This window comes from Aspergillus melleus, assembly GCF_016097325.1.
Source record: "Aspergillus melleus strain CBS 546.65 chromosome Unknown contig1, whole genome shotgun sequence".
In the NCBI taxonomy this organism is placed as follows: Eukaryota; Fungi; Ascomycota; class Eurotiomycetes; order Eurotiales; family Aspergillaceae; genus Aspergillus; species Aspergillus melleus.
Window position 1 is genome coordinate 5553192 of NW_025763370.1, and position 23957 is coordinate 5577148.

Here is a 23957-nt window from a genome sequence, read left to right on the forward strand (position 1 = left end):
GTATTGCACAAGTGTGGGAGCTAAAGCCATGTATATAATTTTTCAAAAAACATCTACCCTTGGAACATTTCCGAGCAAAGAGAAGCAGTAAGGTCAAACAGAGCTCTCCAAATGAACAGTAATGTTCTGGTAAGTCTCAACATGAGCCCTGAAGGCTCTCGCCAAGCAGGCATGGTTTCCATCATGAGCCAGTCTACCTATTTCTCGAGAATCGACTTCAATTGAGCTGGGATGCTGTACCATTGTGAGTAAATCAATCTGTTCCACTGCCCGGGTGTATCATTCCTACCGTGTGGCAGAGATAGACCGCGGAGGATTTCCAGCCAGCTACCAGAGAGCAACCAGGCTCGAGGTCAAAGAGGAAATGGTTTCGCTCGAGGAAATTGATCGGCCGCAAAATTTCAGACTTCCGCGCACCACGATACTCATCAGGCTGGCAGATAACGTTGGTCTTCAATTAAGGTGAGCATGTACCGTTTTCTCCAAAGGAAAGATCTTACAATGGTTAAGCTGCCCAGGTGCACAATGTTCGACAGCGCACTGACGCCCAACACCAGTAATTTTTGGTGCATATTCAGTTTGTTGTATGCTGCTTGATCCTTCTAATCTCCAACTACATATGATATGTATATATACCTAGCCCAGCGGTAACATGCAAATCCCGAAACCAGCCTGATCACGGAACGACTTCTAACTTAGGTCTAGTCTGCCCATGTAGCCGCTGAGATCTCCGGCCGGCAATGCTTCACATTAGCTTGAACCTTACTTGAACCTGATTTATGTTTCCATTGGTTGAGCCACCTGTCCACTACGCCCTCGGTTCGTGGCTAGCAATGGCGCAACCAAATAGTTCGGAACCCGCTTGTCGTCCGCAACTTCCGGACTGCAGCTTGACGCCCTCGGTTGTGACACAAATATAAACCCCGATGACTAAGTGAGGCGGAAGGGAATGTCCGTATGCTTCGACAATTGATTCTGAGTGGAACGTTCCTATGGCAAATGTTGATAAGATGATAAGGGGGTATGTTAAATTCTTGAATGGGATTCTCAATATAGATTTCTTAACACCAATCCTCGGATTGAAAGAATTAAAGTAGTACGACTCTGTGTTCCAGAATGAAATATTGGATTGATCTGCTTAATTTAAGGACTATGGCAATCTTTAGTACAGTATCTGGTTCAACCCTGATTCTGCAAGAATTGCAAGGCCCAGCATAGCATCATTTTCTAGTTCTAACCCGCCGCCTTTCCCACCAACCAATACAATCCCTTTCCCCCTCGCTTCGCACTCACGCACAACTAGTATTCTGACTAAACATCGCTATTCTGATGCATCATAGTTGGAATTGAGGGGCCGCTGAATTGATTGAGGATGGGCTTTTGTATAATAGGCTGGGGCTGCATAAAGCCATAAGGACCTCCCATGTAAGGGAATTGGCCGTTTGGCTGTTGGCCCAAGAAGCCGCTGAACTGCTGCTGTGGCATGAAGCCCATTGTTTGCTGCGGCATAGAAGCAGGCCTCTGGTACTGCGCCTGTGACATCGCAGGCTCGAATGACTCCGGCTGGTTCATAAAAGACTGAACTGGGGCCCGCTTTGGCTTGGGACGAGCCTTTTGGAACCACAAAGGCTCTGGCTCTCCCCATGGCAGAGACTGGCGTTGCTCGAAGCCGCCGAGGTGCGCATATCCAGATTGCTGGGGTGCTCGCTGGGCTGTTGGTGGTTCCATATGGTAGTTGGTAAGTGGGGCCGCAAGTGAGATCTGGTACATTAGCACCTCTCGTAGCGTCATATTCGGATGTCCAACTATTCCTTCGACGATCATTCGATCAGCGGCCTTGGGTGACAGGATCTTTCCCAGGTTTGATCTCGAAATGGCCTCGTTGATCTCGTTAACACCGTCCGAATGGTGGAACCCCACAACGATGAATGGCAGTCGTTCCTTGGTAAGGTCCAACTCCCCAATCGCGACGAAGAAACACCCGTATTCGCCGCCATTTCTAACTCGCTCTTTATATCTTTGGATCTCTGCTTCTCGCTGAACTGTGAAAGGTACACCTTTCGTTACTGCACCTTCTAGGGCGGGCACTCCACCGGCGGTTGCGCTGCTCACCAGTCGATAGGAACCATCGGCTCCCTCAACGACGAAATTCGCTCTTTTCTCGCCGAGTTTCTGAATGTAGCGTATCGGCTCACCGGTGGCCGTCAGTCCAGGCTCAATGCGGCGTTTCACCACTCTTGGGCGAACGCTGATCACCTTGAGTTGTCCGCCACTAGCCGCAGGAGCACTCGTAGCTCCAGAATTCGCTCCTGAATGTCCATTCATCTGCGTGCTGGACGGTGGCTGCGGCTGAGAACTGATTGGTGGGTTGGCCGCAGGGTGGGAAGTTGTTGAAGGTACCTTATTTGGGGGTGGCGAAGCCCAGTAAGAATCTTGTATGGCTGGTGGCATCCATTCGATTGGATAAATTCCATTCTCTTGTGCCTGCTTAATCTCATTCATCTTCAGGTCATAGCCGGAACGATCCTTGTTCTTTGCGAGGTTCTTGAGCTCTTCAATAAGACGGATAGAATCTGCCAATGTGGCTTGTTTGTTTGTCGGGTTTCCTCCATAGGCATCACTCAGTTGGGAAAGCTCTGCGTTGAAAGACTCCAGTTTTTTCTTGAGCACCGCGTCGTAGTCTGCAGATTTGCCTTCTAGGGAATTGGCATACCACTCTTGAAGGTCTTTTGCAAAAGTGGAAGTCAAGGCAAGCCACCAATTCTCTGATGTGAAGTAGCGCCGGCCATCGGCAGGAGGCATATAAATCCATCCCACCGGATAGTATGATGCCCGGCAAAACTTGGTCATGGCGACCTTCGCCTCCTTACTTCTCAAGTTCCCCTGAAACTGAGCGAAGAGCGATCGCCAATGTCCCTGGAAGGCCGTCACATTGATCTGTGCAATTTCAGCAGGATATCCGTTCTGGACATTGAAACGTTCGATGTTTTGGTTAATGGCGGACAGTGCGCTCAGTGCTGTCTGAAGAGCCTCTTGAGTCTCTGCACTCTGGTCTAGTAGACCGTTACAAAGGGTCGCTAGGTGTTCTGTCGCCTTTGCATGCTCTGCAAAGTGGAAAGCCCTCAACCCCCCCGTGGCCGAGGGTTCGTCAGATAGGTCAGGGACGTCATCAGCCTCAGAGCGATAATAGACCCAGTTTCTCTTCTTAACACCCCCACCGGCGCCTGTTTCAGCCTGACTGATGACACGATCGATCCCTAAATCATTGTTAGCCAACAATTCCCAGAGAATCATGGGTTACGTACGGGTGAAGGCTGTTTGTGCCTTCTCGCGGGTTTCGGGGCTAGCCTTGAGCCACTTGTCCGGATGGGCTACTGCTTGTATATCCATCAAGCTAAGTCCAAAACCCTCTGGAATGATGCTTGTCTCAAGTGCTTTGACAAAATCGGCAACACCATCAGAAGGTAGGTTGTTTATTTTCTCGATAATCTCCGACTTTTGTTCGTCACTGAGCTGATTTCGGCAGTCTGTAGCCTCATGGGTCCAAACGATGTCTTTGGGGGGAGTTCCTCCTGCTGCTTCTTCTTCCATAAAATGCACGACACGATGCAGTTCTGTATACGCATTAGTAAAAGCATGTTTGTTTATCTGGTGACATACTTTCAGCAACCCCCTTGGCTTTGGTGCGGACAGCCAAGTCGTAGTCTTTCCACCTCTCTTCTGGTGTCAACGCAAGAAGATCAGAAATGGAGAGCCCGAACCCATCGGGAACTATGTCAGCCCCCATGCTAGTGGCAAAGTCGGAGGTACTGTCGGGTGGCAGTGCAATGATTTTGTCAAAAATCTCCTGCTCCTGCTGCCGAGTCAAATCACCGACAGTCTTTGAATAGTCATCGTCCATCAAGTCCTGGGAGCCGTCCGGCTTGGTAGTGGCCGAAAATTCAGACATGGCTAACGGTATTTTGGGATAAAAATGGAGCAAAAATAAAACAATTCAGCGAGTAATGATGAAATTGGAAAATCAGTTGATAGATAAAGCGTTACGAACAAGTCTGAGCCAGCAGACAATAAGTGATGATATTCTTAGTTGTTGTAAGATAGGGAAAATGTAGCAGGTTCTGTGAGGTTTAATACCTTGACAATGATGCATGGAAGCATGGTCTCAAGAGATCAAAACCGTGGCATGAAAAAACCGTGGCATGGAAAAACCGTGGCATGGAAAAACCGTGGCATGGAAAAACCGTGGCATGGAAAAACCGTGGCATGGAAAAACCGTGGCAAGGGAGGGGAGGTGGTGGTCATGCATGACATATTATCGGTCAACTAGACAGTAGTCCAATGAGGTTGTAAAACTCGCATGGCGGCTCCACGATCTACTCCTTTCTATTCTGCGTTTAACAGGGCGGCAACACGGAAGTGGCCAACGGAATGGGGCTTACACAACACGCTACTAAACTGTTGCCAAATTACAAAAAATCATGGCCACGAACAGGGTTTTAAAGAGCGACCTAGAAGTTGTTCAACGGATATACATTCACCCACTAAATATCTTGGAGACAATATGATGTTAGCGTACGCGATCCTTCTCATGATCTCTGCTCTCCAGGGACATACAATCAGTGTGAAGTAAGTGAACTGGACTCTAATTCATGCTGATCTGACATTTGGAAGCCTGGACCAGGAGTTCACTTTTGAGGTGGGGGGCGACAATGATCAGAACATTCACCACGTCGCTGTCGGTGGTCGGAACCGTGTGTTTGTGCCGCGCCAATTGAACGCCAATATCGGAGATAGAATCATGTTCGAGTTCCACAGTCTCAATCACACGCTCACACAATCCAGCCTGGAAAACCCATGCATTCCCGCAGATGGGCTTGATACAGGGTTCAGTCAATTCAACCCTGACGACGAGGACGACCTCACTTTGACCATAACGGTGAACACCCTTGACCCACAGTGGTTCTTTTGCAAGCAGAACCAACCATTTTCTCATTGCCATGCTGGAATGATCTTTGCGTTGAACCCTGGAGATAGAATGGATGCATTCCTGGAAAATGCTAAGAAACAGGCCAGGGAGAATACCCTTGCACCTTTTCCAGAGTCCAGCGCCGTGTCTTCTCCTGCCTCATCCCCTGCCTCATCTCCTGCCTCTTCTTCTGCCTCTTCTCCTGCCTCTTCTCCTGCCTCTTCTTCTGCCTCTTCTCCTGCCTCATCTCCTGCCTCTTCTCCTGCCTCTTCTTCTGCCTCTTCTCCTGCCTCTTCTTCTGCCTCTTCTCCTGCCTCTTCTCCTGCCTCTTCTCCTGCCTCTTCTCCTGCCTCTTCTCCTGCCTCTTCTCCTGCCTCTTCTCCTGCCTCTTCTCCTGCCTCTTCTCCTGCCTCATCTCCTGCCTCTTCTACTTTGTCAGGATCAAGCCAATCGTTTAGTTCTGTCGTTGTTCAACCCGTCAGCGTCGTGACTGTTACTCATTCAGTTGGTTGTACGGCTTCTGCGTCAGCAATGTCCATTAGGCGTTCTGACTCTGTGGCATCGGGGGTTAGAAGCGTTGCTGTTGTTTCCATCTCAACCATGGTTGTGATCTTCCTTTCAGTTCTTTTGCTTCTGTAAACCATTTCAGCTGATTGCTCTATTTTCATTTCGGATCACCGTTTCCTGGACGAATGTCGCAAATACTCCTTTCCTCAGACACAGTAATATATTAGTTTCGTCTTTGTCTGCAATAAATGTCCTGGCGCAATGGCCTTCCTTATTAGATCATTGTCCTTTTGGCGAGTTGATACACAAAAAGTAGTAACATAGTCACCAAATATTGGCAAGGATGGAAATCGTGGTCTCCTTAGGAGAGTTGCTTAATTATAGTTCTCTGGTGTCATACATATATCCACGTACAATTTTCTTCCAAAATCGCCACGAAATTGCCGTCCACACGGTATAAACCGGTTATATGCCGTTGTCTATTGGGACACGTTCCGAGCTTGTTGTTTTCGTGCCAACCTATCCAACCACTCTTCGTATTCTTTCCAGAGATCGATGCCCTGTCCAAACTGGTACTTTGTCAGACACAAGGAACACACCCTGTCGAACGGAAAATACCTCGTTCACGATTCGTTGATCATTGTCTGTTGGTGACAGTAAGCCTATTATATTATACCCCCGGGCGACCTGATCAATCAAATTATCGGCTTCTGCCCTAGTCAGGTTCTGGATGGAAACGTTATTGTTGATCTGGATCATTCGAATGCGGCTCGATACTGCGCTTCGTGAACGAGCGAATCCCTGGCTGCTCAGTAACCGAGAGATAGCCTCGCTGTGAACTCCCAGGTACGTGAAGTATATCGCTATAGCGCTTTCTTCGTCCGTCCAAGCATATCCTGCCATGATCCAGTAGCGATAGTTTGGTCACCTTTTGTTTAGGCTGGAGAAGGCTGAGATGAGACAACCCAGAAAAAATCCGAAGGCGGACGTCTCTTAACCACTTTCTCCAAAGGGCCAGATGTGTAGCTGGTGTAACCGCCCCGGTTGTGTATCCGGACCCTAGTATATCTGCGTTTGCTAAGACTTTCTACGAGGCAAATACTTAGGCTGAAAGCTTGGGCATTCGGCCTAGGAAATTGATATGTTTCAGCTGGTATCGATCAATCTCGTGCTAACAGCTTCAGGGCTGATCACGCTAGTGACATACATGGACTGGCCATTCTGGGCCACCTAAGGAGTCCGCCCTGCGGCCGACATCGATAGGGCTACAGCTTCTCTATGCCAATCGTCCATGGTGGCAATAGCCGCAACTATGTAATGAGGACAGGATTGCGCAGCACTAGCTACCATCTAGAACTGTGCCGCATATCATGACCGTCATGTGAGGCGCAGTAGGTCGTTTGTTTTGAGGCTCCGGGCGACACGGTGATGAGCTAAAATGTAAGTACTCTGGGAGGCCAATCGGAAGGTCCGAAATGTTGGCCTTGTGGGGTTATCGGGCAAGACATTAGAGTTCTCGAAGGAATGTAGATCCCTCTGGAAGTGATAGTGGCTGAGTTCTAAGGTTCTGATTGGAGGAGATGTGCAGCCGGCGCTTGCATGCGACTCTATCCTATCGACTAGTCGTGGCCGCAAGTGCATATCTAGCATCAGAAACCGCTTCTTGTCAGTATTATAAAGCTCAGCTTGAGGAAAGTGTCCCTTATCCTACAGACTCGAAGCGGGATTTTCAGGTCTGAACATCAGATCATCATGGCGCATAACGACGCGAAATATTCATCAGAGGTGAATATCCTAACCACTATAGTTGCACTTGCTAACTATGCGTTTGCAAGCTTTTTCTCCGACAGCATATCACGTACTTGCAGCAAGTCGTTCGTCATACGGTAGCTCGCGGAGAACGGATGCAAAACGACAGTTCGCAGACAAACCAACGCTTGGCTGCTCGAATCGAAGAGCTAGAAGGTCTGAATGCGTCGTACAACCAACGGCTTCTCATGGCTTGGCGGGATCTGGAGACTGAGCGGAACATACGGCACTATGCTGTTGCTGCGCCTGAGCGTCACCAGCAAGAGCTGACAGCCTGCAGCGCCGCCCTTGCTGCGGCACAAAGAACGCTGGTCGTCAAAGACCTCCAGTTAAAGGAGATTGCCCTGGAGTTGGACCGAACTCAAAGAAGATTCCATTTAGTTGATACTCTGGTGGATACAATGCTTCTCGAAGAAGATAGTCAACTGGAGATGACGGATCGGTCTAGACAGATTACGGATGTCATTCTTGACCTCGAAATCCAAATGGAGGCAAGATATCGAAGTTTATTAGCGAAAAAGGATTCGGAAATCCTAGAGCTACGTCACATTCTTAAACCTGAAGTCGATGTCAAGCATCCTCGAAGGGCCCGAAGTGAACCAAGGTTTTAATATTACAGTGGATAGAGACCTTCTTTCTTTATTTCTTAAGTTGAAAAAAAAAAAAAAAAAAAAAAAATGACTCACCAAGACCACTTTGTCGTAAGAAGGCCTGACGCGTTGTAATAGTTAAAGATTGGTGCCACACTTTCCAGGTAGCCTGCTACCGCGATTTGATCCTCACGTATAGCGGGCGGTTCGATCCTACCGCAGCAGAAAATATCCGAATTTTTAATTTTTAGAAGGCTGATAGAGCCGCGGGCGAATGGGCAGGATTGTGCCCTGGCGAATTAAAGTTTAAAGAGTTTCCTGTCCCTGATATCATACAAGTGCATCATGATGGGTTGCAATCTACTTCAGACACCTTGGATCCAGGCTCGCTGGAATCCTATTTCGTTTTGTCCTCGTTATTCCTGGGCGACTGGAATGGCAGTGCCGAGCCACAAGCCTGTAACAACGATATGGCAGACATACTAACATAACAAAGCGCCTTAAGAAAGAGTATGTATGGATAGAGTCGAAGGCTTCATTTTCATCGACTCCAGTGGACTTCTAGGCTGGAATCATTGATACAGTATTAGCTCTGTCGAAGCCTCTTGTTTTGATCAAGATTAGAGGATGCCATGATGCTGGAAATTACGGGTACGCTAGGTAGACATCCCATCTACGACTGACTGAGGTTTCTAACGAGAGGCGACCCAGAGGATTCCAACAGGGCCACCAAATGTCACATGTGCATGTTTATGATGTTGTCGTCTTTCAAACCATTATCTGTACATTTTCCCACCTATATACGATTAGTGATCTGCGTCTTGGGGCGGGGTCTCCAGGCTAATGCAGGAGGTTGCAGATGCACATGCAAAGACCCGCATGCTTGAAGAGCTCTGCAGTAGTAGTGACTATTCTGTCTCAGGGAGTAAATTCTATTGGAGGTTCTACCAGCGCGACTATGGGAATTAAGGGTAGCAAAGTGTTTGACGTGAGAGGTCCAAAAAAAAGGGGGATCCACCAGGCTGTGGCCATGATGTTAAATATGTCTTTTAAAACTGATGATGTTGCCGCCAAACTTCCACGACGACTCCAAGATTCCAGAAGGCTAAGGAACGCGGGACAACAATTTGACAATGGAAGACCGCACAGTCCGTCTCTATCTGCCCTTCAAGATAGGAGACGTAGATAGCTACTTAGTACACAAATACTTTGCCATTCTCAGATTCCTTTCGTTTGGTGTTGGCCCTGGTCTGAATAAGCGCTCAGATGGTGGGTCCCTGCTCGTGCCGCCTGAGACCATCGTCGTTACGCCGACGAAAATAGCAGTCTACAGAAGAACCGTGGCCTCCTGTTTAGAGTGGCTTATAAAGAATGCTTGCTACCAGTATCTTTATCAGATTTCCTCCCAGTCATCCCTAAAAATTAACTACATACCATGGAGAATACCAGCCGCGACCAGCAAAGCTCTGCCTCTTGGAGATTGAAGCGGCAAACGCGTGGCTACTTTGATCCAAAGAAAAAGGCAAAAGCAGACAGGGAGAGATTCCGTCGTGGGAAGCGTGGATCCTATAAGAGATTGAACGACCTTTTCCTGGATGGTTTGGACACTGGAAGGGAGCGTCGCGTTTACGCCCTGGTGATGACTGTGACCAAGGGTCGTCATGCCACCGTGCGATACTCGACTTATAATTCCCACCCTAGCGATGATTGGGTGCCGTCAAAAAATGATGTTGTATGTATACCGGAACCAAGATCTAAACCTTGGTTGCTAACGCTTATTGCAAAGGCGGACCATTGGCCGAAGACCGATACTTGGACTCCAATCGACTTCGACGAAACTAAGTCAACGAGACAGAGTGACGACCATGAACCGCGTACTAAACGGCTTTTCACTATTTCGAAGCCGCCACCTCTGGAATTGGATGGCATGCCGAGGCGGAATGATACAAGCGGGAGTGGGCATGGTACAGAACACTCAGGACAGTGAAGGCGTGCAATTGTATATTCGCATTGAGGCAAATGTTCATAGTAATTTCTGGATGCAGGACTAGTTTATTACAACATCAAAAAATGCCTCACTCTTTGAGACGATCCCCAGCTCTCAACACGTTGGACAGGTTCTGCCAGTAACACACGGTTTGAGTCCAGGCAGGTTTCCCCGACCCAGGTTCGACATCCCTTCTGGTACGAGCCAATGCCAGGAGATATCCTGTCCAGAAAGTTTGATATGAGGGGGTTGCTTCGTATAGGACCGCAATATACTTGTATATTTTCTCAATCAGTGCAAGTCGGATCTCGATCCTTTCGTGGTCGGTGCTCTTCATGAACCACCGTAGGTCTCTCCATAGGCGATTCGGTAGATGGTATGCTCCCATGGCTTGCCTTTCCTTTTGAACTGACGGACGGTCACGGGTAATGAGGACGCCGTAGATAGTGATGATCTCATCCAGGCATACAAGAAGCTGTGGATATCCCGACTGGGTAGCAATGCCTCGAAGCGTTTCGACCTGCTTTCCAGCCTCGAGAAGCTTCTGGTTCAAGGTTTCAAAGAGAGATCTCGTGTCCATCGTCGAAAAGACGCCGGGATCAAGATTAAAACCTTCGCAGATTGCTCTAGGCCCTTTCAAATCCAGGCCTATTGCAAGATGAGTGGCCAGGTCCAAATTGGCCTCGCGAAAGACCGATCGTAATGCTGAATAATCCACGGTCCTGCTGGCAGACGCCTTGTGCAGGAAAGTGCATATGACTGGAGCGGTATCCCGGGGAATATTCGATCCGGTCATGTGCTGGTATTCATCCCAGGAGCTCCAGTTGCCGTAAAAGTAGGCCAATATTTTTGCGACGGCGTAAAGATCATCCTGTGCAGAGGCCGATTGGGCGTACTGGGGGTCGAAATCCACCAGGAGAGCTTGTTGTGACTGCCAGCCGGAGCTGCCAAGGGCAAAAGACCACGGATCCAAGCTCCCATGATAAATGTTCCTGGAGTGGATAAATTCCACACGTGCAAGCATCTGCTCGGCAAACAGAAGAAGGGCGCACATGCCAAAATAACGACCCGACTTTGTGAAGAGCTCTTCCAACGTTGGTCCCACCATATCCATTATCATCACTTCCTTGTCGTCCACCGTCTCAAACCAATGCAAGACCGGTATTCCGACCCCCCCGGCAGCAGCCTGAAGGGTATGCGCTTGGGGTGCTATGCTACCGAACCACGATATTTTCACACTTGCATCCTCCAAGGTAAGACTATGTTTCGCTACACCCAGTCAGTTTCGTGGCCTCACTATTTGATGGATTGATTAGGAAGCCTACCGTGGCCGTATGTGCCTGGCTGATCTGGCCAACGCATTATCTGAAATGGCCCTATCCATTGACACTGTGTGGGGGATTCCATTGTGGCGTGGTTGACTCTGATTTTCCTGTGGGACGTATAACAGACGTATACCCATAACCAGCGGCCCCAGCCATAGCAATTTCATATACCCGTAGAAACGCCATGGTTCCAGTGTCTATTCTCATGGCTATTGATTTGTCGCGTGGTGGCGCCGGGTTTCGTTTCACTCGACCATCGCGCTAAGATCACCACCACTCTTGGGGGTCCAGCGCCGACCCCCGGTAACCGCCTGTCTGAACACAGCCACGGATTTTCTGCCTTAACTACCGTGGCCTGTCATATGGGACCCGGCAGGTTAATGACAGAGTGGCTACGTGCTCATTCTAGCTAGCATTCTCCACAACGTCATGGCCGCTACAGATCTAGCTGTCGCGCAGCAATTACAGGGCGCGCTGGTGGGTTCGGTGAAAGTGTGTCAATTTGAATCACTGCGGTTTGATGGTTTGGATGTCTGCGGATCACGAACCCTCAACCAAGGCAATGTCCGCCGATTGATCCATCGCTTTGATCAGGAAGGCTGTCGCAGGCTGGATCCTCTAACATGGATTCCTGCAGAAATGGCACCTCCGGATCTTGAGCAGATAATGGCTACAAATTCGCTGACTAGATTGTCCTTGGAAAACCCAGCAAGCATCAGCTTGCCTCCTGGGTTTTCCATATACTGCTTCCAAGGTCAGCACCGACTGTCAGCCGCCGCCGAGTGGCTCAATCCGAACGAACATTGGTGGATTCTATGCCTCTATGATGCCACCAAATTAACTCCCGCCGCGCGGAGAAAATTGCGCGAGTCTGAGGCGAGCGCTCAAGAGTTCAGTGACGGCGATATATTCCGGAGCGTGCGATACTATCAGAGGCGCGGCGAGATGGAGGCTGCGGGGGAATGGTTGGCGAAGTGGTCACCATCGAAATGCCGTGATTTCAAGGAAATCTATCAACCCAAGGTTGACAACCACGCGGCCTTCCGCGAGAGCCTTGATAATCTCCTACAATTCCCTGCGCTTTGGAGCCCCTGGCTCATGGGTCTGCATTTATCCAGTCTCAAAATCCCAGAGGTGAGAATGATCCGGCGAGATAGCATTAGAAGAGGCGAGCTAATCATTCCAGGAACTTGCCTCTTGTCTGAGTCACATCAATACCGCCTGGGTTAGCCTGACTTGCAATCAGCCGCACCTGCTAGACACCGAGACAGTTGAGCAACTTGAAGGACGATGTCCTTCTCTCTCTAAGGCCGACCGCTTGCACATAGATCATTTGTTTGACGAGAATACCGTGTTCGCTGCCTGTTCAGATACCCAGCTCCGTTCAGAACTCCGGCAGGCTGCCCTAGGGTATACTGGGATTATCCCGTCTCTACGGATGTTCCTCGAAAACATTAAATACATCCGACCCATGGTATACGTTATTAAACGACTCCTGCCTCCCAGATTCAGAGGAACAATCCGTCAGACAATGTTTCGCTACTATGTTCGCCCACAGAATAACCGGTTCCCGATCCAGATTTCCGAGAGCTGCGTTGAGGAAAGGCCACACCCGAACGATGACTATGGCTTTTGGTCGGCATATCGGCAGGTGTTTCTCTTTGCCATGCGTCACTTCTATGGTCTTTCTGATGCGCCCCCACTTGGTCATAACCGTTACTCGCCATTGGGACAGGTGCCCGATTCCCAAAATCTATGGATTCAGTTTAAAGAACTCACTCGTACGGTTGGGCTCATCCTGCCTGGCTCTCGCATCTCTACAAGACCTGCCCAGTATAACCCAGAGTTCGCCGCTATCTATAACCTCCTGACGCGCCTTCGACCACCAAGGGATTTCGAGTATGATCCGTCTATCATTACACAGTGCAGCACTCAGGTTGCGGGCGTACTTCAGAATATAAAGCAGCGGCGAATCCCACAGCAATGTCCTGCTCTCGCCATAGATGTCCAGGAACACTGGTCACTGGACAGACGCTGTGGTATGACGGATATTGGAAGCTTTTTTTCGGACCAGAACTATCTGTTCCTACAGCATATATACTACCCCCAAAGCACCATGCATGGTCAAGACTTGTCAACATTCGCTGTGAAGAGAGATTTCTTCACGTCCTTTTTCCCTGGATTTCTAGACAGCCCTGGCATGACAGAGCCCATATCTGACTGCTCGGTTAACCTAGAACCTGCAGCTGATGCGCCTCTACCGAACGAGATGATCGGACCCGGACCAATGACTACAGTGGTCCACGATGACACAGATATGAGCGAAGAGCCTCAGATGCCAACTAGAAACCTTTCTGCGACGGAGCAAACTCAGGATATGTCGCCTCTCCAGTTGCACGTACTGCCAGCCTTAGTTAATGACATCGGAAGCGTGAACGCAATTATGCCCATCAATCAGGTGCCTGAACCATCCCATCAAGAACTGGTTCTATTCGACGAAGCACGCCAATATACGGAAGCCGAAACTCAAGTCAGTACATCCCTGACTAATGATGCACTTGGCTGTATCAAATCACAGACCGTGGATGCATGTACTTACTCGACGACACTATCCCCGGGAAGGTTTCATGCTCTCTTTCGCAGGCAAGCACGTGGGAATGTTCCTTACGGCGCATTCTACCACGTAGATACAAAGGAGATCCTTTGCCTCTTATGCTCGAGCCTTGATAAACTCCCCGACTTGCTCCCGGGGCTAGCGAAATTTTGGTTTGCAAAGGCCACCAAAGTGCCTGGAGCCGGCGAAAACCTTAAACTTCTGCCAGTGGAAGACGTCGTATCCTTTCTGAACCGGGGACCAGAGCTCTTTTTCCTGGGCGTCTGGGGTAGCGGATACGGCGCAGAATTATTAAACATCGATCAGGATGTTGGCACAACAGAACAACTTGCCTTACCACGGTTCAATATCGTCGAAAAGAGGTGGGAGTTAATGCCGTGCGCAGAATAGGCTAAGACTTAGGGCTAGACACTACATCAGTTTGACCGCACGCCTGTTACCATAATCTTGTAAAAGATCCTGTTCTTGTATATATTACTCTCCCAAGAGTACCTCACTGGAAAGTGCAAAAGGCAGAAAGGATGGCACCGGACCCAGTCTGCTAGGATATCCAGCTAGATAGTTCGCTCGGGCGTCCTGGTAGTTCTGGTCAAGAGAGGCACCACCACAGTTTTCTGAAAACAGGCTTGGAACTAAACTTCTATTGGCATATATTCGCCGCAGATGCCACCACATATTTACGTTCAGGATGGGTGGAGCATGCGTTAATTGGAGCATCGCCGTCGCACTCGATTATGATGCAGCCGCGCGGTTATACGAAACGTGAAGCTTAAATTTTCTATCTTTAGACACCATAGCATACGGCCATGATAATGTTAATAAATTCCCTCTCTCCCCCCCAACTCAGGGAATGGTCAGACTTCTTTTCCTCTCTCCGAAGGGGGGCCGCCATGACATCCAGCCAGGACAAAAGAATATCTACTTTCCCCAGAACGAATCTCAGCCAAACGTCTTCCCTGAAGAGAGCAATAGAAGTCGACGACCCCAAGGACCGAAGAAACCACGATGGAAAACTCCACAAGTCGGCGACCAAGTACAACGAGTCTCTAAAGAAAACGGAGGCTGAACCGTGGCAACTGTACCAAAGGCTTTACAAACTGAATCTTGCCGGCCAAGGTCTCGTGATCCACAGAAAGGACAACAGCTTCTCCGAGTTCCATTCAAAAGAAGTGAAGGTCAACAAAAAGGAGTGGCTGTCAAGACTTACTCGGGTTTCCCACAAGAATGTCGTGGCATTGCACGAATGCTTTTACCACGCCGGTGATTTGTTCTTCATCTACGAGTTGATGGACGTTCCCCTGCTCTACATTTTCTCCACTCCATTCAGTCCGCTAAAGGCGTACGAGGTGGCTTCATGGTGCCGTGAAGTACTGGATGGTATCCAATATATACACCAGACGCTGGGGTTTGCGCACGGGGACCTGAGTTCCAGAAATGTCCTTCTCTCTATGAATGGCTCGGTCAAAATAGGTGCGTCTACTCTCTGCCATGCTCCCAATATCCACGCTGACCATTACAGCCAATATCGGCTTGTGTATGCTACAAAGGATCAGTCAAGACAACGCTCAGGAGGACATCCGCTCGGTTGGTCGGATGGTGATTCAATGCCTCGAGCCAGTCACGTCCCTGAAGAAGGGAGAATCATTGAGACTTGGTCCATGGGATCCGGCTCTGACGAAATTCGTGGAACACACTAAGTCGAACCCGATTGAAGTGATCACAAAGGTAACCAGGACATTCAAATACACCCTGTCGATCTAGTTCTGAAGATTTACTAGGATGATTTTCTCCAGCTCTCTCCAGGACCCAACTGCCTTAAACCATACATTCGCCTCGCGCGGGATACTATGGTTGGTACGGTGGAAGTGGGTGGATTAGATCCTTAGATGGCGAAGCAGATGCCGGTTGTCATCATACAGTTCATATTGTGGTATTTGTTGTCCGCCGCTGCCATGAGTGTAAAGTAATTCATTCCCCCGGTTTCATATCATCACGCCTGCTATAATTGAGAAATGTCAAGTAATTCTGTTCCTGAGTGCTACCTTTGAGAACGACTTGGCTTTTGTAGAATAAAGGTCTGGGTTGTTGCGTGAACACGCCCCGCTGAAATTTCCACCTTGATGAGGGGCAGGTGTCCCTCCCTGCTTATATGAACAACATGCGGAGCACATTCCCAGCAGAGGCTCGCCCGCACTGTAATGTTCGATGTTACCCTATGGCGTGGACTGTGACAGCAGGCTATGGTTTCTCGCGGACTGTGGTCTGCCCTGTGGCGCCAACCGCCCCGTGGCAGGCCATGGTTTCTCGCGGATTGTGGTCTGCCTTGCGGCATTAGATGCCCTGCGGCGCCAACCGTCCTGTGGCAGGCCATAGTTTTTCATGGACTGTGGTCTGCCCTACGGCATCGGTTGCCCTGTGGCGCCAACCGCCCCGTGGTAGGCCATGGTTTTCTCGCCGACTGTGGTCTGCCTTGTGGCATTAGCTGCCCTGCGGCATGAACCGCCCTGTGGCATGAGTTGCCCTGTGGCGCCAACCGCCCTGTGGGAGACCATGGTTTTTTACGGACTGTGGTCTGCCCTACGGCATCAGTTGCCCTGTGGCATGAAGCGCCCTGTGGCATGAGTTGCCCTGTGGCGCCAACCGCCCTGTGGGAGACCATGGTTTTTTACGGACTGTGGTCTGCCCTACGGCATCAGTTGCCCTGTGGCATGAAGCGCCCTGTGGCATGAGTTGCCCTGTGGCGCCAGCAGCCCCGTGGCAGGCCATGGTTTTTCATGGCTGTGGTCTGCCCTACGGCATTAGCTGCCCTGCGGCACGAACCGCCCTGTGGCATGAGTTGCCCTGTGGCGCCAACCGCCCTGTGGGAGGCCATGGTTTTTTATGGACTGTGGTCTGCCCTATGGCATTAGCTGTCCTGTGGCATAAACTGCCCTGTGGCAGGCCATGATTCTTCATGGACTGTGGTCTGCCCTACGGCATTAGCTGCCCTGTGGCAGGCCATGATTTCATGGATTGTGGTCCCTTCGAGGTTGAAACCACATTTGCATCTCAGATAAAAGCCCATTCTCCCGCTCCGACATTGGCTCCTATTACCGTGGCACACCATGGTTTTCCCTGTTCGAGTAGTGACCTCTGCATATAAAATGCTGCCTCGGAGCGGAGGCTACTAATCTCAAAGCATCCTCATTGACCATGAGCCTAGTGCTGGTGATCTACAGATACGTCGCAGCGGGAATTGCTGCGCTTTTCCTGCTTCGGAGATTATGGGCTCATTTTATCAAGTATGTGTTTAACCCTCACCTTGGACATATCTTCTTCAGACATCTAGCGCTCCCATATCTCCTCCGTCGGCGTCGCCTTTGGGGACCCTTCACAAGGTTGGATGGTATCCTATACGCAGTATACCTTGGTGGAACCTTCACTTGCAATATTCTAGGTGTTTCAAACTTTGCAGAAGCTAGTGTCAGAGCTGGATCTTTGGCAGTTCTACATCTGCTTCCCGTGGTTTTTGTTCCGCAGCTAAGTATAGCTGCTGAGATATCTGGCCTTTCCTTATCGACGTATCGCCGCTTTCATCGTGTCCTTGGATTAATGAGCCTCGTCCAAAGTGCTTTGCACATCGTATTTGCACTGCAAAGCTGGGCCTTTGATCTGGCCAACAAGTTTCATCGCTATGGTCTAATGGTAAGTTCGCTGCTCCGAGGACCTGGACAACGCTAACGAACCAATAAAGTCAGCCGCTGCTCTCTCGGCCTTACTCGTCCTGGCCCTACCGTGGGTCCGCCGGTTATCATATGAGATCTTCCTGAAAGGCCATACAGCCCTTGGCATCTTGGTGATTGTTGGGACATGGCTACATCTACGCCGTTGGCGTGGCTTTGAGGCTTTCAGCCTCGTCGGTGGGCTAGCAGCATTTCTGTTGAATACGGTCATCCACACGACTTACCAGATATTTCGCAACAGTGCTGCGGGGCAGTCCCTAGCATTGGCTGATGTTGTTAAACACCAGGATGCTGTTGAGCTTACATTTAGACCTCCTCGGCCCTGGAAAGTCCGCGAGGGCCAATATATATATGTGAGAGCCCCCGGGATAAGATCGCTCTCATTTGCCGAGTCCCACCCCTTTCATATCGCATGGTGGGAGGCAGGACCAGACGGCAAGGCAGTAAGTATATCCTTGCTTGCACAGGTTCGATCAGGATTTACTCGAGCTTTGTGTGGAACTCCACATAACCGTGTTCGTATCCTCGTCGATGGGCCGTACGGCGAACACTTTGATACGGACGAATATAGCTCCATCATCATCGTTGCAACGGGCATCGGGATTGCCGGACAGTTATCTTACGTGAAGACATTTGTCGAAAGTGCCTTGCAAGGGGAGCACAGGGCTCTGCCAGGTCGTAACACCAGAAGGATGACACTGATATGGCAAATGGAAGAAGAGTGTACCAGCTCACATCATCTCCGGTCCAAGGCTGAACTGACAGACTGCAGACCACGAAGACTGGATCTGTGACTGGATGGACAGACTTCTCGATGAAGATAAAGCCATGGTAGGTCAAACCAGTCTGTTGAAATACACCAGCTCACGCACCTCAGGCGCTCAGGTACTCGCTCTTCATCCTTCGTAGTGAGAAGACCGTATCACTCGATTCTGAAAAAGTTCACGTTGGCCGCCGAGGAACCGTCTACTACGGAAAGCCCGATCTCAAATCAATCCTCGAGGAGGAAAGGTCATCCTGCTCCGGTCGGTTACTGATTAGTGGTAAGTAGCCATGCCTGGCTAAGAGAGAGTCTCACCAACATCTACTTTAGTGTCCGCGGATCCAGAGACGCGTGATGAAGTGAGAGGTTTAGTTCTAGCTTCAGACGACAGTGTGGATCTAAAGGAGTCTGAGTATCAACCTCCTCACGAAGCGGACGGTTTCTGGGCGCCGCGAGGCGAACCTCGCCATGTTCGGGTGACTTAGCCAGAGCGTGTTAATTGGGTATTTGCTTTGTGCAGTGCAACTGGACAGCTTCACAGGTCATTGGTGACTCGCTCGTGCTCTTTATTGCTACCGTTCAAAGCTACGCGAGAAGTACGCTAGTTGGAGGACTGTGCCATCGTCGTCTACACCATACGTTTGGCGTAGTTGGTCTTTGATTCGCACTTGTGTGTTTGAACTAAGTTAGCATGCTGAATTAAGTCCACACACGCTTTCTGATACTTTCCGGTATATTAATGTTGATTATTATTTCTGCTGTCAATCTCATACTCTTGAGCTCGTTGACAAGTCAAGTATCGCAAGGTACTTTGCAACAAATTCTGTCTTGCTTACTCCACTATATTGAATTGGAGGAGTTTCGATGTGCCCTCTCTCGGTATTCATAAACAAAAAGGCTGCATTAATAATGAATTAGACTTCAGCGGGTCAAATAATGTGCGCCACCATAACGCCACCAAAACCTGCGCCGCTCTCTCATTGGTCGCCGCTTTTTGGGCCGAGCTTAAGAGCATCGTGTAGCCGCTGGCCTTAGAGACAAAGGGAAGCTCTAATTTGATTCATTCTCCTGGTTCCCCTCTCTGGGGAATATATTTGAGTGAGCGAGGGGAACCAACTAAACTTCCAATTCGGAATTTTCTGCTTTTGTTTATTTCACATCCAAGAACGGCTCGTCTTCCCGCGCCATTATCTGACCAACGTCGTTCGCTCGCAATGCCTGCTGGTTCGGAACCTCCGATGATTGAGGCTCACAGACGGCCAAAAGAGAGTATTTTCTGCCATATCACCTCCAATTTGTACGATAATCTTACCAACCTCTCTAGAAATTCGCGACCAGAATAGCCTACAGCTTACGCCTTACCCAAGACATCGGTCGCGTGGAAGAAAGCGGGAGTCAATCTTAAGGCACAATCGCTTGATATCGGCTTTGTTGGTGGGTTACCATAGCGAAGATGGCAACCGGAAGACAGCATCCAACTCAGATAGGGATCCGCCTTTCCCCGACAATCTGCCCCTGAAGGTCGTCTGCGACTCCAGTGGCATCCTCTCCCTGGTTGCCAATGTTTACAATAAGGAAGGGGCAGAGTTCCTAGCCAAGGACACACGGGGCAGCGCGCACCAGACACGAACGGCAATCCAAGAGAATGGCCGTCTATATCAGGGACAAGGAACAGGGAGCTACATGCTACCATGCGATGAAATTGAGAAGGACCGTCTGGATTTCATCCATACCATGGTGCTGAAAGCGCTGCGCTCCGACCGGCTGATGCACGTCCCCCATCGCGAAAATGGTCGCTTCTTAGATCTTGGGTGTGGGACCGGCCTCTGGACGATTGAACTGGCGAAGGCATATCCAAGGGCCTATGTTCTGGGGGTCGACTTGTCTGCACTCCAACCAGAATCTCCTCCGCCGAATTGCCACTTCAGGGTCCCTTTCGACTATGAGTGTCCTTGGTTACTTGGAGAAGGAAAATGGGATGTTATCCATATGCGAATGGGATATGGCAGCGTCACCAATTGGCCAAGTCTTTACAAGAGGATATACGACCATCTAAACTGCGGTGCTTGGTTTGAACAGCTCGAGGTAATTTTTGAGCCTCGTTGCTGCGGTCGACCTCTGGGATTCGGCCCGCTCCAGTTTTGATACTACAACCTGAAGGCCGCGACAGAACAAACCCATAGGGAGATCGAGTATAGCCCAGGACAAGTACGGCGGTGGCTGGGCAATACTGGGTTTCACCAGATCAGCTGTGAAGAATTTGTGCTACCCCTGAACCCTTGGGGGTTGCCGTCCGTCGATAAGACAACCATCCAATGGTACAGGACAGCGTTTGCCGAGAGTGTCCTGCCACTCTGTATGGCGCCTTTCAGCCGTGTGTATGGCTGGTCATATGACGATATCCGGTCGCTCGCAACTGCTGCAGTGGCGGAAGCTCTGGATCCAAGAAGGAACCTTTTCTACACCCTGCGTGTATACAAGGCGCGGAGACCTTTGGACGAGGAGATTGTCTTGTCCGTCTAAGGATGTGGCATGACGGTCGCCTGAGGCCTCATGTATAGAAAGGGAATACATGAGTTCGATCCCGCTGATCCATATTTGGGGTGGGCGTTAAGTGAGACTGGCAAGGCAACGCATATCGACCTTCTTTCCAATGGGCCTTGCTGGTGATGCACGCAGTTGCATCATGCGGAGCCAAGTGTCTCAGCCAGACTCAATGAGGCCAGGGTCTATGCATCCTATACCGGTATCTCGGTGGTACGCGTATACCTTTGGTTGATCGGCTTGTGCCCCTGTCCGCTATCGCGATGGGTGATACGCCTTGTGTCCCTCTTCGATCGCTTGCAGAGCATTTTGGCATGCTTGTAAGACTGATTGGTGTCCGGCGCATCTACAGTCAGGCTGCTGGTCTCTGGATGGTTGGATATGAGCATCTTCCGGGACTCAAGGGCACCCCATTTATAGAACAAGGCAGCACTCGTCGCCCAGATCTGTCGGCTAGCCAGAGCACTGTTCCGAGTGGCATATGCCAGTTCTGATCAATTGGTGTACAACAACCGATTGATCCTGACAGGCATACTCTGATACCATGGTATGCTTCAGGTGAGGCTAAGTCGACATGGATATTGGTTCAGCCTCGGACAGGGTGCGGGCAATGGCGAGTATAAATATCCCTTCAATGACCCAGGCTGTGGTCAGCTTCCAATCCATCTCAACATACGTCGGTCAAGCCCAGCGGTCTCTCATTCTCATACCATCATCATGTCTCTCTTCATTCCTATCTATGTTCAGCTCACGCCCCAGTCCCAATCATTCAATTTTAACAATCCTGTCTTGGTCGAAGTCCAGGTTCCGTCCGAAGTCCAGATTCCGTCCGAAGGCCAGGTTCCGTCTGAAGTTCAGGCTCCGTCCGAAGTTCGGGTTTCATTCCATGGTTACCGTCAAGTCTCTGAGGACATCGGGGGCTTGTCAACTTTGCCATATCTCCTCCCTGGGTCTAGCAGTCGTAAGCGGCAGTTTCGCGGTTTTTGTCGTATACCCTGACAATTTTCAGAGAACCCGATCGATGTCGAGGCTCTCAGTGACACAGAGGCCAGCACCGTTGTTTATTCCCATGATTTGCGCCGTCCCGGTGACAGTATCGGTTTGTAGCAGTGGTACTCCTGCTGGAGACGATGAACTGATAGTGGGCCAGAGAACCCGATTGAGATCGATGCGGTCTCCGTGGGGACGAGTGATGCGACTGAGCTCATTGCCAGCTTACCAGCAAGCCCAGCCCGGTCTGATCTTGCACCGGAAGGTGAGAAACTGATTGCCTTTAGGGTATTGCATAACTAAGAAAGCGCAGGTCGGACCCTGGAAGCATACTATGAGTGCAAGATATGTTATAGTAAGGTCGTCGATCTGGCGCTGGGCTGTGGCCACACTTACTGCTACGATTGCTTTAACAAGTTCTTCCACGACTCTGTTCTCGTGCAAGCGAGAGGAAGCCAAGAATTGGCGCACGAGTATCTGGCAAGCCGACGATGCAAGCCATCTTGTTTTGCCTGCAGGCAGGTGCTACCTGGCCAGTACACGGACCCCGAGGATCGTGCTCATCTCGAAGGCTCCCATTTCCTATTGTGTTGCTGTTGCCAGGAACCTGGAAGGTCACATTGCTTTATTGACGACTACATGGTGCAGGGGATTAGGATGACGATGCTTTGATTCTGGTTGATTTTGCTACAGACCTTTATCCTTTCTAGGCGTATTGGAACTAGTTCCTGCTCTTCCCGTTCGCTGTTGTGCTATGTACATATTACCAGAGGTTGCGTTCTATTCCTGCACATGAAGTGACTTGATCAAGTCGGCTTTTGCAATCACACCGTTATGTTGTGGGCTATCATGACAAGTGCAAAACAGGCCTCGGACCGGCATGCATGGTTTGCCTCGTGAGCTAATCTCCCGACCTCTTGGGAAGATATAGCAATCCATTCTGCTCCCTATACTGCACTTGACAAGCTCTGTAAGATTTCGGCGCCGGATCCTTACCTCATGGTATAGATAAATGGTAGAAGCTCCGACAAGCAACAAGGTTTGGCGTTGGCGGCAACACCATACGAACTATGTGGGTCTGATTGTGCGGAGCCGTTGTTGCATCCTGACAAGTAAAAGACACGAGTCATGAGAGCTTCAAGACAGCCAATGACAGGCGAGCATGTCGGAGGAACAGCTGGTGTAACCGCTGTGGTGTGGCCAATGCTTCATTGTACGTTAGTCTGAACCCAAATCTAATGCACGTCGCACGTCAATATCACCATTCTGACAGCTGCCTAAGTAGATAGATAACACGTGAACGTTTGACAATACTGGAGGTAAAAGAAAAGACAAAACAGGAACAAGTGCGAAAACAAAAGAGCTACAAAACTGGAGGTTTGCTGATGACGCTGCCAGTCTACTCAGATATTCTTCTCGGGAAACTCCAACTCCGTTGCAGATTGAGGTGCCTGCCCGAGTTTGTCCAATGCCTCCGTCACTTCCAGCATCCAGGGATGCATGTTGGCTAGGTATGTCCGTAGATAGTCCAATGTACTGTCATCTCTTAGCTTGGTCTATGTTGTGGGAGAGTAGGCTGAAGCGGGGTTTATACCCTTTTAAGGTTTCGATCCTGCAGGTCATTTAGAACCAGTGGAGCGCAAGCATGAACACGATTGTACGTACCCTTTCTCCAAAGCGTCAACTCGGGCCCGCATATCTTCCAATTCTTTCTCAGACGAGTGAGTCTCGGCTTCGCCGGTCAAACCATCCAGGGATGGCAAGGGAGGGAAATAATTCAACAAGTCCGAGGAGTCGGAGAGGAGGAGCGTAGGGTCGATATCAGGATCACAAAGTGGATCATATTGTTGGAGGTACTCGATTCCTGGCAGGAACTGGCTGGCATCTTCGTATTGTCCTTCCATCGTTGTATGCAAGGTTATAGAATTTGGCTGGATAGTTCGGCATGCCTAGGGCCCTTTATATCAACAGATGGCTTTCCCAGCGTGGCCCCAAACCTGATAACCGAGGCTATCTCCGGGCGGCTCCATCAGTGTCCCAGACAATATCCAAAAATAGCGCTTACAGGGATATATCTCTATTAAAGCACCAACTACCCGCCAATGTTTTCGAAAAGCAACCAACCCGCAGTAAGACAGAG

General features: G+C 49.9%; 10 protein-coding genes across 10 annotated transcripts; 6 read left to right on the plus strand and 4 right to left on the minus strand.

The window, feature by feature from the left end:
* Positions 1-1311: 1311 nt before the first annotated feature.
* On the minus strand, positions 1312-3949 carry RBT1 (putative glutamine rich protein; the record flags this gene model as incomplete). Its single annotated transcript, XM_046083605.1, has 3 exons — positions 1312-3257; positions 3306-3614; positions 3661-3949. The coding sequence occupies 3 exons, from the start codon at positions 3947-3949 to the stop codon at positions 1312-1314; spliced, it is 2544 nt and encodes an 847-aa protein (XP_045939562.1).
* Positions 3950-4642: 693 nt separating this feature from the next.
* On the minus strand, positions 4643-4999 carry LDX57_001962 (uncharacterized protein; the record flags this gene model as incomplete). The annotated part of the gene is made up of 1 exon (XM_046083606.1): positions 4643-4999. One exon carries the CDS (start codon positions 4997-4999, stop codon positions 4643-4645), a length of 357 nt encoding a protein of 118 aa, XP_045939563.1.
* Positions 5000-7225: 2226 nt separating this feature from the next.
* LDX57_001963 (uncharacterized protein) lies at positions 7226-7893 on the plus strand (the record flags this gene model as incomplete). The annotated part of the gene is made up of 2 exons (XM_046083607.1): positions 7226-7258; positions 7324-7893. 2 exons carry the CDS (start codon positions 7226-7228, stop codon positions 7891-7893), a joined length of 603 nt encoding a protein of 200 aa, XP_045939564.1.
* A 1414-nt stretch (positions 7894-9307) lies between these two features.
* On the plus strand, positions 9308-9859 carry LDX57_001964 (uncharacterized protein; the record flags this gene model as incomplete). Its single annotated transcript, XM_046083608.1, has 2 exons — positions 9308-9604; positions 9659-9859. The coding sequence occupies 2 exons, from the start codon at positions 9308-9310 to the stop codon at positions 9857-9859; spliced, it is 498 nt and encodes a 165-aa protein (XP_045939565.1).
* An 88-nt stretch (positions 9860-9947) lies between these two features.
* Positions 9948-11221, minus strand: LDX57_001965 (uncharacterized protein; the record flags this gene model as incomplete). Its single annotated transcript, XM_046083609.1, has 2 exons — positions 9948-11128; positions 11185-11221. 2 exons carry the CDS (start codon positions 11219-11221, stop codon positions 9948-9950), a joined length of 1218 nt encoding a protein of 405 aa, XP_045939566.1.
* A 392-nt stretch (positions 11222-11613) lies between these two features.
* Positions 11614-14188, plus strand: LDX57_001966 (uncharacterized protein; the record flags this gene model as incomplete). Its single annotated transcript, XM_046083610.1, has 2 exons — positions 11614-12318; positions 12371-14188. 2 exons carry the CDS (start codon positions 11614-11616, stop codon positions 14186-14188), a joined length of 2523 nt encoding a protein of 840 aa, XP_045939567.1.
* Positions 14189-14688: 500 nt separating this feature from the next.
* On the plus strand, positions 14689-15559 carry LDX57_001967 (uncharacterized protein; the record flags this gene model as incomplete). The annotated part of the gene is made up of 2 exons (XM_046083611.1): positions 14689-15268; positions 15318-15559. 2 exons carry the CDS (start codon positions 14689-14691, stop codon positions 15557-15559), a joined length of 822 nt encoding a protein of 273 aa, XP_045939568.1.
* A 3938-nt stretch (positions 15560-19497) lies between these two features.
* LDX57_001968 (class I SAM-dependent methyltransferase) lies at positions 19498-20428 on the plus strand (the record flags this gene model as incomplete). The annotated part of the gene is made up of 2 exons (XM_046083612.1): positions 19498-19552; positions 19608-20428. 2 exons carry the CDS (start codon positions 19498-19500, stop codon positions 20426-20428), a joined length of 876 nt encoding a protein of 291 aa, XP_045939569.1.
* Positions 20429-21544: 1116 nt separating this feature from the next.
* On the plus strand, positions 21545-21934 carry LDX57_001969 (uncharacterized protein; the record flags this gene model as incomplete). The annotated part of the gene is made up of 2 exons (XM_046083613.1): positions 21545-21788; positions 21837-21934. 2 exons carry the CDS (start codon positions 21545-21547, stop codon positions 21932-21934), a joined length of 342 nt encoding a protein of 113 aa, XP_045939570.1.
* A 1286-nt stretch (positions 21935-23220) lies between these two features.
* LDX57_001970 (uncharacterized protein) lies at positions 23221-23721 on the minus strand (the record flags this gene model as incomplete). Its single annotated transcript, XM_046083614.1, has 2 exons — positions 23221-23353; positions 23483-23721. 2 exons carry the CDS (start codon positions 23719-23721, stop codon positions 23221-23223), a joined length of 372 nt encoding a protein of 123 aa, XP_045939571.1.
* Positions 23722-23957: the final 236 nt, after the last annotated feature.